At 45.2% G+C, this 12,865-nt stretch overlaps 1 protein-coding gene across 7 annotated transcripts in view; it reads right to left on the reverse strand.

Annotated features, from left to right (window-relative positions):
- The window catches only part of FNBP1 (formin binding protein 1), a 140,297-nt gene that overhangs the window by 50,820 nt on the left and 76,612 nt on the right, over positions 1 to 12,865 (reverse strand). For all 7 annotated transcript variants that reach the window (XM_042963674.1, XM_042963677.1, XM_042963676.1 and 4 more), the window contains 2 exons: positions 12,296 to 12,358; positions 11,769 to 11,873 (listed from right to left, as the gene is read on the reverse strand). In XM_042963674.1, coding sequence (XP_042819608.1) covers positions 11,769 to 11,873; positions 12,296 to 12,358 — 168 coding nt within the window. The remainder of the gene's footprint in view (positions 1 to 11,768; positions 11,874 to 12,295; positions 12,359 to 12,865) is intronic.

The following is a 12,865-nucleotide window of genomic DNA, read 5'->3' on the forward strand; positions in this document are numbered from 1 at the left end:
ATCACACCTTAGGAATTCTTCAGCACGTTCAACGCTTTTTGAAAATCAGACTAGGACCGTGAAATCACGATTCCATTACGATTCCCTGAAATTAAAACAAAGCCAAACAAACAAAAAAACCTGGTAACTCATTGGGGGGGGGGGGGGTGGGGGGGTAGGGGGGGGGGGAGGCCTGTGAAAAGGGAAATAGGCAATGTTCAGAATTTAGTTGGATAAAAAGCTGTACCGAGCAGGGGCGCCTGGCTGCCTCCATCGGGCGAGCACGCAACTCTTGATCTCAAGGTTGCGAGTTCGAGTTCCATACTGGGCATAGAGATTACTTAAATAAATAAATAAACTTAAAAAAATTAAAAAATGGTCCACAACACTCCTCGTCAAGGAAATGCAAACACAAAAGAAACCACTACCAGATTCCACTCCCCCGCTCATCCAGAAGTCTTTCTATTTCAAGACCGAGAGCACCTCTTGTGGGTACGGATGAAGAGCAGCCCGCGGAGGGGCATCCGTGGGCACGGCCACCTCGTCAAGCTCTTTGACAGCACGCCAGAGGCAGGTACCCAAGTATGACTCACGATGCCACACCCAGGTCTCCGCCCAAGAATAGCGAGAGATCGTGGCCACCAAAGATACGTCCAGAGAGGTTCGTGGTAGCTTCCTTCTTAATGTAACCTCACTACGGAGACAACCCAGATGCCCCCGAACGCGAGAAGGGATACACACTGGGGTCTGTCCGCACATGGAATATCACATGGCGACCGAGAAAGGGCAACTCAAATGACACCACATGCACAAAAACATGAGGGTCAGAAACACAACGTTGAGCCAGAGAAGCCAGACAGAAGGATATGTGTTGCATACCTTGTACGAAGTACAGAAGCAGGTTAAACCAACGTATGATAGGGGTCAGAATGATAGTTACCTTCGGGATGGGGGAGTGTTCAAGGGAGCCTGTAGGGTTCTAGAGACGTCCCCATCTTAGCTGGCAGTGCACGGTTTCCTATAGACGTAAAAACTCATTGAGTTGTCCACTTAAGATGTGGCCACTTTATTGTATCTAAATTCACCTCAATAAAAAACTAATTTACGGGGCTCCTGGGTGGCTCCGTCGGTTAAGCGTCCGACTTCGGCTCAGGTCACGATCTCACGGTCCGTGAGTTCGAGCCCCGCGTCGGGCTCTGTGCTGACCGGTCAGAGCCTGGAGCCTGTTTCAGATTCTGTGTCTCCCTCTCTCTCTGCCCCTCCCCTGTTCATGCTCTGTCTCTCTCTGTCTCAAAAATAAATTAAAAAAGTGGGGCGCCTGGGTGGCTCAGTCGGTTAAGCGTCCGACTTCGGCTCAGGTCATGATCTCACGGTCTGTGGGTTCAAGCCCTGCATCGGGCTCTGGACTGATGGCTCAGAGCCTGGAGCCTGCTTCCGATTCTGTGTCTCCCTCTCTCTCTGCCCCTCCCCCATTCATGCTCTGTCTCTCTGTCTCAATAATAAATAAAAACGTTAAAAAAAAATAAAAAATAAATAAAAAATAATAAATTTAAAAAGTTTAAAAAAAAATTAAAAAAAAAAAAAACTAATTTATTTCTAAAGTAAGCTCTATGCCCAACACGGGGCTTGAACTCACAACCCTGAGATCAAGACATGCGTGCCCTGCCAAGGGAGCCAGCCGGGCGCCCCAATAAAAACCTATTGTGAACGTTCTAGAACACGTATCAAGTGGCAAGAGTGATCACCTCTCATGAGGGCCCGGGAAGGGGGCAGAATACCTTTCGCCTTACTCTCAATGTATTTTAATTATTATTCCTATTGTTTTACCAGAGAATCCTACATTTGAGTGAGGCGTTTTGGGTTTGATTTTTCCATGTTCCCTTGTAGCCCTCTGACTTCTCAATATTACAAAAGAGACAGTAGGGACTATATTTTCCACCTCGTTAAACAAGAGGTGCTTCAACTTCAGCGCGTGGGTCACGAGCCCCAGGGCGACCTATTCTAACATATATCGGTTCTTTTACCAACCCGGATCAGCGAATTCCTAATCACTAGAACTCATGTTAAGTCTTCAAGTTCAAAACCTCCTGAGTGCTGCATCTTGGCAAAGGAGAGGAGACCGCGACCTTCCTTGAGTTTCATCACCAACAAAAACCATTCCATTGAGCGATTTCCTTCCCCCGTCGTTCCTCAGAGGAACACGGCATCCTCACACATCCAGATATGTTCCCCTGCCCAGAGATAAAACTACCAAGGGTCTTTTTTTTATTTTTAATGTCTATTTGATACATATAAATTTATTTCTAGTTAGACTGGGCGCCTCGAGGACAACACAGAGCTTCTTGTAAGCAAATTACTAAATATCTGCCCACATGCTGATATTTTTTTTTTTAATTTTTTTTTTTAACGTTTATTTATTTTTGAGACAGAGAGAGACAGAGCATGAACGGGGGAGGGGCAGAGAGAGAGGGAGACACAGAATCGGAAGCAGGCTCCAGGCTCTGAGCCGTCAGCCCAGAGCCCGACACGGGGCTCGAACTCGCGGACCGCGAGATCGTGACCTGAGCTGAAGTCGGACGCTTAACCGACTGAGCCACCCAGGCGCCCCTGCCCACATGCTGATATTGACCACAGAGCACAAGTCTACTGATGCCCCACGCAGACTTGGACAGATTTAGGTGACCTGAACACAGGGCATGCGAAAACCATAGGATGTTTTATTTTTTGGAAAAAAAAAAAAAAAAAAAAAAAAGACGACGACGATGAAATTCAGGCTCATCATACCCAGATCCTAAGTCCTCTAGAAGATGCAGGTACCTAGAGTTCACATCACCTGTTATCATCAAACACAGATGCCATGCGCAGAAGTCCCTTCTGCTTCTCCTGGGGAGGGTTCCCTCTCTGTAAACACAGTGCTATCATTCCAAATGTCGCAGAACTGATCGCCGCACGAGGGAGGGTGAGTTATTTCTAACACAATTGGATAACTGAATCATGGGCGGAAACCGGGGGGAAAGACATTGACATCAGATTCAAAGACCGTCAGAAGTCACAATGGGAAATTATATTACACAGCGACAAGAAGTGAAACATTACTTCCTTTCAGCTTGATACTGACAAGAGGCTTCGCTGGTGACAAAGGAGAGCGGATCGCTGTGTGTTTGGGGAAATCGGAGTGTTCCAAGTCCCCCTCTTGGGCAAAATGACACGACTGCCGATATTTCGACACTGCTTTACCTGCTTCAGGTTTGTGATGCTAAAATCATTTATCGTATCCTCGGAGAGGAGGTAAGTGGGACTTGCATAAAAATAGCAAAATGGTGTCTTCAGGATAAGAAAAAACAGTATGCCCTTGGAAATATTAAGACAGTCAAGGAGAACAATTCAATTTGGCCAGGACCTGTCAGAAAGTCCTGAAGCCGTAACTGGCCCCAGGAACTGCACTGTTCATAGCTAACTGGGGTCTGACCTGAGGGCGAAAAGCAAAGAAAACAATCACCCTGGAAATTTCTGAGCCACAGAAAGGGCCAGAACTCATACAGCATGTGTGGACCTCAACCCCCAAGTGGAGATTAATGCAGTCCTGGCGGGGGAGTGACCTCAGGGAACGCCAGCTCATCCTGGAGAACCCACTTTAAAGCTAGGCCATACATTGGGAATGCAAGCTGGTGCAGCCACGCTGGAAAAGAGTATGGAGGTTCCTCAAAAAACTAAAAATGGAACTACCCTACGACCCAGCAATGGCACTACTCAGCATTTATCCAAGGGATACAGGTGTGCTGTTTCGAAGGGACACGTGCACCCCCATGTTTATAGCAGCACTATCGACAATAGCCAAAGGACAGAAAGAGCCCGAATGTCCATCGATGGATGAACGGATAAAGAAGATGTGGTCTATATAGACAATGGAGCATTACTCGGCCATCAAAAAGAATGAAATCTTGCCATTTGCAACTGCGTGGATGAAACGGGAGGGTATTCTGCTAAGTGAAATTAGTCAGTCAGAGAAAGACAAAAATCAGATGACTTCACTCATATGAGGACTTTAAGAGACAAAACAGATGAGCATAAGGGAAGGGAAACAAAAATAATACAGAAACAGGGAGGGGGACAAAACAGAAGAGACTCATAAATATGGAGAACAAACTGAGGGTCACGGGAGGGGTGGTGGGAGGGGGGATGGGCGAAATGGGGAAGGGGCACTAAGGAATCTACTCCTGAAATCATTGTTGCGCTAGATGCTAACTAATTTGGATGTAAATTAAAAAAAAAAATTTCTTTAATATTTATTTATTTTATTTATTTATTTATTTAGGACAGAGAGACAGAGCCTGAGCAGGGGAGGGGCAGAGAGAGAGGGAGACACAGAATCCGAAGATGGCTCCAGGCTCTGAGCCGTCAGCACAGAGCCCGACGCGGGGCTCGAACTCACAGACCGTGAGATCATGACCTGAGGCGAAGCCGGGTGCTCAACTGACTGAGCCACCCAGGCGCCCCAATTTGGATGAAAGTTTAAAAAAAAAAAAAAAAAAAAAGAAAAGAAAAGAAAAGAAAAGAAAAAAAAGCTAGGCCATGGATAAAATTCCAAGGAACACACATTCATAATCAAACAGTCTATTCTACACCTCCCATGTTTTTCTGCTGTGATTTATACCTTTTTATGGGACTGAAATACAGGGCAATGATGCGAGGATAACATAAAAGCCTTGTTAGTCTACGTGCAGTTTTTCACAGCACATTAATATCTACTGGGAAGATATTTCCGCCTATGTAAAAATAATGGATAACTACCAAAAGCTATCTATCTGATGGATCAGATTTTTCAGTTTGATGAAAGGCATCTCATCAGAAGTGAATGCTCCCAGGGGCGCCTGGGTGGCTCAGCTGGTTGAGATCCGACTTCAGCTCAGGTCATGATCTCACGGTTCGTGGGTTCGAGCCCCACGTCGGGCTCTGTGCTGACAGCTCAGAGCCTGGAACCTGCTTTGGATTCTGTGTCTCCCTCTCTTTCTCTCTCTCCCTCTCCCCTGCTCACACTCTGCCTCCCTTTCTCTCAACTATGGATAATAAAACATTAAAAGAAAAAAAAAAAGAAGTGAATGCTGCCCAAAACTATATCTCTGGAGGTCCTACTACTCTTAAGGACCTACATCATGAAGGACAAGGGCTGTGATCCTCGGTGCAGATGCCTAGTTTTACTAAAGTTGTTCTTCTGTTGGAGCTCTGGGTACCAAGTTCTCTTCACTGTTGAGAGATCAGTTTCCAGGCCTATTTTCTCCCAGAAGCCCTGCCTGTTGTTTTTAGCAGTATTTTTGCGGAACGTAAGGTTCGCGGCGACGCGTTTATGGCATTATAGAAGAAATGTCTGTATCACGAAAATACACAAGGAAACAAGTCACCGTGAGCAAGTGAGCAGAAACAGCAAATTGAAGCATCAGGCCCGCAAAGAGTAGACGCTGAAATTAGTCAAAAAGAGAATATAAAATTGGTACATTTACTATGTCTCAAGAAGTAACCTATGATGTGAAAGTGTGACAACGTCACCAGAAGATAACAAAATGTCTCTACAGATTTTAAAGACAGCCGGAAGGAACTTCTGGAAAGTAAAATTAACACCTGAACTTAGAGAACTTAGAGAACCCGCAGACTAGACACAGCGTAAGAGAGAATTCGTGAAATGAAAGTCACATCTGAAGGAATTCCATGGGACACAGAAGAGACAGAGAGACAGAGATGAGAAATACAAATACACTTTCACAGGCAAAGAGGACACAAAGTAATATGTTATAGTGAAATTTCAGCGAAGAACTTAGACCAAAAATATCTCCGTAGTCAGCAGGAAGAACAGACATTATCTTCAAAGGGTTAACAGTTACACGGACTTCTCACCCCTTGTGACCTCTCAACACAAATGAGAGCCAAAAGATGATAGAATTAGGTTCCTCCGGGTACAATCACCCTGGGATTGTATACATGGAGAAATCATCTTTCAGAGATGAGAGGTCCATTCCAATCAAACGAACACTGAGATTTTATTGCAATAAATCTTGGCTACTGGCACTTCTAAAGGATGTCCTTTGGAATTAAGAAGGAATTAAGATCCCCGATACAAAAAAAACAGCGAACAAAGAAAGTGGAAAGCATACTTACAGGACTGTATAAAATTACCAAAGCCCCGCTTGTGTAATTGAACCCAAAATACTCACAAGTAAATGGCAACAAGGGAGCTGGTTTAGTTAAAGGGTTGTGTGAGAAAACATCACTGGGGCGCCCGGGTGGCTCAGTCGGTTAAGCGTCCGACTTCGGCTCCGGTCGTGATCTCGCGGTCTGTGAGTTCGAGCCCCGCGTCGGGCTCTGTGCTCACGGCTCGGAGCCTGGAGCCTGCTTCCGATTCTGTGTCTCCCTCTCTCTCTTCCCCTCCCCTGCTCACACTCTGTCTCTCTCTCTCTCCTTCAAAAATAAATAAACATTAAAAAAAAATTTTTTTTAAAGAAAAAAGAGAAAATATCGCTAAAGATTCCGGTATACTTTGTAGTTCAGGCTGAATACGTCTGTTCAAATGTCTAGGCTAGCCAATGAAAGCACAGGAAGAGGATATAGGAGATCTCCAAAAGAGCTAGTACAGATCAGGCAATACAGACTTTAAGGCACAAAGCATCACGGCAGAAAGAAATTCACCACACATGGATGAAAACTTAAAACACACCGAAGGTACTGCGATTCTAAAATTTATTTATTTCTTTAAAGGCTTTCTTTTTTAAATTTACTTAATTTTTTTTTTTTTTTAGTTTTTTTTTTTTAAGTTTATTGATTTATTTTGAGAAAGAGAGAGAGGGCAGGGGAGGGGAAGAGAGAGAGGGAGAGAGAATCCCAAGCAGGCTCCATGCTGTCAGCCCAGCGCTGACGTGGGGCTCGAACTCACCGACGGGAGATCAAGATCTGAGCCCAAAGCAAGAGTCGGACGCTTAACCAACTGAGCCACCCAGGTGCCCAAATTTAATTTCTTTAAGTAATCTCTGTGCCCAACATGGGGCTCAAACTCCCGTCCCCAAGTCAGAGTCGCACGCTCTACTGACTAAGCCAGCCGGCGCTCCTAAAATTTATTTTTTCCTAAGGTAACTTCACGGTAGAAGAAAAAAAAGTAAGAGTAAATGACAAATCTTCTACCATTACGATCTGCCATAAATGGTTTTGAGTCCCTTGTACATATGAACACTGTGAATATTCCCATGAATCCTGTTCTTCTGTGTTCCCATTTTACAGACAAGAAAAGTAAGGCACAAAGAAGTAACATATCTCCCACAAAGAAATGATACAACCAATGGCAACAAGAATCCTTCACGATGGGAGGATTTGCATATCAGCAAGTTAGATCTAATGCAAATACGTAGGGATGGAGAATACATATTCTTTTCAATTACTTCTAGAACACTGATAAAAACTGACCATGTGCTGGGGCATAAAACAAGTCTCAAATAAACCAAAGACTCAAACTCAGAGTTTCCAGAACGATGATGCGATTAAATTATAGAAATCAATATCAAAGATACTGAACTTATCAAAGAGAAGTTGAACTACGTCATACAGTGGCAAATTTTTTTTTTTTAATTTTTTTTTGACGTTTATTTATTTTTGAGACAGAGAGAGACAGAGCATGAAGGGGGGAGGGGCAGAGAGAGAAGGAGACACAGAATCGGAAGCAGGCTCCAGGCTCTGAGCTGTCAGCACAGAGCCCGACGCGGGGCTCGAACTCACGGACCGCGAGATCGTGACCTGAGCTGAAGTCGGACGCTTAACCGACTGCGCCACCCAGGCGCCCCGGGAAATTTTAAAATAGGCTTCCAAATAAATCATAGGAGAGATTCAATAATAGTAAAGGAAATGAAAAGTATCTGGAAATGAACAATAACGATACTTCATATCAAAATCTGTGGGTTACACACAAAATCATATGTAAATGGGAAATGTATTACTTAAATGCTCATATCAGAAAAGAAGAAAGGGGCGCCTGGGTGGCTCAGTCGGTTGAGCGTCTGACTTTGGCTCAGGTCATGATCTCACGGTTTGTGAGTTCGAACCCCCGCATCGGGCTCTCTGCTCTCAGCCTGGAGCCCGCTTCAGGTCCTCTAGCCCTCCCCCGCCTCTCAAAAATAAACATTTTGTTAAAAAAAAAAGCGGGGCGTCTGGGTGGCTCAGTGGGTTGAGTGTCCGACTTCCGCTGAGGTCATGATCTCATGGTTCGTGGGTTCGAGCCCCACATCAGGCTCTGTGCTGACAGCTCGGAGCCTGGAGCCTGCTTCGGGGCCTGTGTCTCCCTCTCTCTCTGCCCCCTTCCTGTTTGCGTGCTCTCTTTCAGAAACAAAAATAAAAACAAACAAACCAAATAAACACACATTTTAAAAAAACGAAAAAAAAAAAGAAAAGATGAAAAGCTGTAATGACATAAACCGAAGAAAGAAATTTCTGGAAGGGGAGGAGAATAAATCCAAAGACACTGACAGAAGAGGAAGAAGAAAAAGAAAAAGAAACTAGATGAAATAGAAACTACAAATAGACAAAGGAAGCTCCATGACGATCGGTTTGGGGTTCTCGGAAAACGCGAATAAAAATGATCTGGAATGCTGGTCCTCCAAAAAAAACCCCCAGAGATATAAATAAACAATTTTAGGAGTAAATTAGGGGGCACAACAGCACAGGCAGCAAAACTAAGGTGAGAGAATATTATGGGCAACTTTAAGCCAATAAATTTGAGGGGCGCCTATGGATCAGTCGGTTGAGTGTCCAACTTCGGCTCAGGTCATGATCTCGCCGTTCGCGGGTTCCAGCCCCGCGTCGGGCTCTGTGCTGACAGCTAGGAGCCTGGAGCCTGCTTCGGATTCTGTGTCTCCCTCTCTCTCTGCCCCTCCCTCGCTCGTGCTCTGTCTCTGTCTCTCGATAATAAATAAACATAAAAAAAAATTTTTAAGCCAATAAATTTGAAAATTCAGGATGAAGTGGATATAGGTCTAGAAAAACACAATCTGCCAGTACCAACCAAAGGGGAAGCAGACGATGAAGGAACTGACTCTGTAGTTCGAGACTTCTTCCCACAGTGAAGTATTACGAAACGTTCAAGAAACATTAATTTCAACTTCCATGGATTATTTCAGAAAATAGAAAAACAAACAAACTGGCAACACGCTCGTAAAGCAAACTAGGACGGACGGGAAAGGAAAATTATAGATCCATTTCAATGGAAACAGATGCAAAACTCTTAGGTAAAATATTTACAAAACCAATTCAGCTAACGTAGTAAAAAAAAAAAAAAAACAAACCCAAGACATCATCACCTAGTTGGGTCCGTCACAAGAATGCTAATTTGGTTCAATGTAAGAAAACTGACTCAGGTAATCTATCGCATTGATGGACTCAAGGAAGCAGAAAGAGTATCTGATGATATTCAACATGATGAGGTCACGGTGAAAAAACCTCATGGTAAAATAGGAAAAGAAGGGACTCCCTTAGCCTGATAAAGTGCATAGATTCAAATCATGCTTAATGGAGAATTATTTGAAGTACTCTCTTCACACTCAAGAATCGAGATAAAGAAGTCCACAATAATTGCTTTTACCAGCATAATGGCGCTCATGACCAACAGAGCAAGATAAGAAAAATAAATAGAACGCATAAGGGTTGAAAAAGAAATAAAGCGGTCATTATTTGCTGGTGATAGGACTGTCTCTACATACACACACACACACACACACACACACACACACACACACACTCCAAAGTAGAAATACAAAGAGAAATTTAGCAAGGCATCTGGCTCTAACATTAATGTAATTGATATATAAAAGTCAGATTTCTACATAGTCCACGGGAATTAAGAACATCACGCCGAACGAAAAAACAATCAAGAATGAAGGAAATAAATGAAAGTATGATTTTTGTTTATATAATGGTGAAAAAGAAGCAAAATTATAAATATACTCTTCGGAGATACATACACCCGTGGCAAAGCTGGGACAATTAGTAAGGAGGTGATTAACACCGAATTAAGGATAAAGGGCACCTCTAGGGTGAGGATCAGGGGCATGAAGTTAGGGACAGACTTCAAAGGCATCAATAAGATTGTATTTCTTTTTTTTTTAATCTGTATTTATTTTTGAGAGAGACAGACACAGAGCGGGAGCGGGGAAGGGACAGAGAGAGAGGGAGACACAGAACCTGAAGCGGGCTCCAGGCTGTCAGCACAGAGGCCGACGCGGGGCTCGAACTCACGGACCGTGAGATCACGACCTGAGCCGAAGTCAGACGCTTAACCGACTGAGCCACCCAGGCGCCCGTCAAGTATTTTTGTAATAAGCAAAGATAGCTTTTATGCTAAGAAAAGGCCGTAAGAGAAATTCCTTTTTTATTAATTTTTTTTATGTTTTTTATTTTTGAGAGAGACAGACAGAGTGCAAGCGGGGGAGGGGCAGAGAGAGAGGGAGACACAGAATCGGAAGCAGGATCCGGACTCTGAGCTGTAGACACAGAACCCGATGGGGGGCTCAAACTCACGAGCCGTGAGATCACGACCTGAGCCGAAGTCGGACGCTTAACCCACTGAGCCATCCAGGCGCCCCATAAAAGTAATTTTCTTTTAAGAAGATCTTGAAATGAATAAAATTCACTCTGATTTTACATTTAGGCTAACAGAACATTTGATAGAGAAGGGGCATGTCTTTGCGAGGTATGCTACCCCTATACTGACGTACCTCATTTAGCCCCAAACGATTTCAACTGAGCCCCATTTTAAACAGTTTGGGGAGCTGGCTATTTAATAGGAATTTATGACAAACCTACGGTACTTTACGGTTACTTTATCAGCACATTAATATCTTTTGGTAAAGTATCCACACTCAAATACAGACATTGAGACTATGTATTTTAATATCGTCGGCAATTTTCAAGGAAGGCAGGGTGATAAATACCTGGGCTTTAAGCCAGGCATCTGGCAGACCTAGACCCATAACTAAATCATCCACGCTATTTTCCAACTAAACTCGTCTCCCACGAATCTGGCAAAAGTGAAAGAAACCTATGAAAATGCCAGGCTTCTCCCCACAGAAAGCAGCAGGCTGAGGACGTCAAAACGGCCCTGGGCGGTCGCGGGATGAATACAGCCATTTAGCAGGCCTCACGCTGTTTACCCTGTATTGATGACTCTTCGGAAAAGAAAACTCCGCTTCGAGGGAAAAACACGTATGGGACCCACAAGAAGGTACAGTGCGAGCTTTATCACCTTCCTAACTGCGACACAAGTCGGGGACGCCCAGAGGCCAGCCCTCAGCTACCACCTGCTAACAACCGGAATGAATCCACTGCAAGGCAGGCCGGCCCTCCAGGCCCTTTATCTCCCGAACGGAAGCATCAGAGGCAGCCGATCTCTTCCAGATGGCTCTGCAGCCCTGTGCTCTGGCTTTTAAAGGGGTGGACTCGTTCTTTGAAAAGCCATTAAGGGAAAAGCCACAACCTCCGGAAACCACCCTGCTGCGAGCCGCTCCCAGGCGGAGTCTCCGCGTCACCATCCTGGGGACCACACGATTCGGCCAACTGCCCCCGATCGGCACTCCGGAGACGCCCCGAAAGTCAGGGCTTCTGGCCCCCACGACAGGTGACACAAAACGGAAAGCACTGATCCCAGGGTGGGTGGCCTTCTGCGGTGCCGTCGGAAAGGAGAGCTTGGGGACGGGCAGCCCGGGGAGGAGGGGCTCCAGGCCCAGCTAAGGGAAGTAAGTGAAAGACTCTCACTGTCACCTCACCTTCTCAACGTCTGCTTTGGTGACATTGATGTCGGCGTCCATCTTCTCAAAGTACTGCTGTGCCCTGTCCGCCTCTTTGCAGTCACGCTCAAATCGCCTTTTACTCTGAAAGCAGGGGCGAGTGGTGGCAGGAGAGCAGGTGTTAATGCAACCACGAGATTCCTACGCGAGGGTATCATTTCATCTCCATCCCCCAAAGAGCTTTCTCCTTCCTCTGAGCTGATCTGTGACGATTTCAATAAGTTACGCGAACAGCTGCATTTATTTCCACCCAAACCCATCTCCCCTTTGTTCTTTGCGTGTGATTTTTTTTTTTTTTCTTTTTTAAGAAAAACACTCTACGTGAGCTCTTGGGGCTCAACATCCTAGTCTCCCTAAGGGCGCCTACAAACAAATCCAATTCAAACTGGAAGATCTCTGAAGGCGTGTCTTTGGCGTTTTGGTTTCGCGCTTACGGATCGCTTCGCGCTCGCGTTCACGTTTAGGGAACCTAAAGCCGTTTCTCGAGCCGTTTGTCCTCCACTTACTGATTCGAGTTGCTTCCAGCAGATCTCTATGTGCTGTTGTGCCTTCCGCCCATCGTGAAAGTACTGGAAACAGAAAACGCACAGTGATTAGCACCCCCTCTTCCCCAGGGTCACACCTGAGGGGAAAAAAAAAAAATCATCAACTCAAATCATATTTAATTTCTTGTTTTAAGTAGGCTCCACGCCCAACGGGGGGCTTGAACTCACAACCCTGGGATCCAGCGTCGCGTGCTCTGCCTACGGAGCCAGCCAGGCGCCCCCTAAACCGTACTGAAATGCTGAACCTCTAGTGCATTCCAAAGAAATGGAAGACTTAAAAAATAAAGGGGAGGGGCGCCTGGGTGGCTCAGCTGGTTAAGCGTCCGACTTCGGCTCAGGTCACGATCTCGCGGTCCGTGAGTTCGAGCCCCGCGTCGGGCTCTGTGCTGACGGCTCGGAGCCCGGAGCCCGCTTCGGATTCTGTGTCCCCCTCTCTCCCTGCCCCTTCCCTGCTCAGGCTCTGTCTCAAAAATAAATGAAACATTAAAAAAATAAATAAATAAAAAATAAAGGGGAAATGAAAACACAGTC

The sequence above is a fragment of the Panthera tigris genome, chromosome D4 (assembly GCF_018350195.1).
Source record: "Panthera tigris isolate Pti1 chromosome D4, P.tigris_Pti1_mat1.1, whole genome shotgun sequence".
NCBI lineage: Eukaryota > Metazoa > Chordata > Mammalia > Carnivora > Felidae > Panthera > Panthera tigris.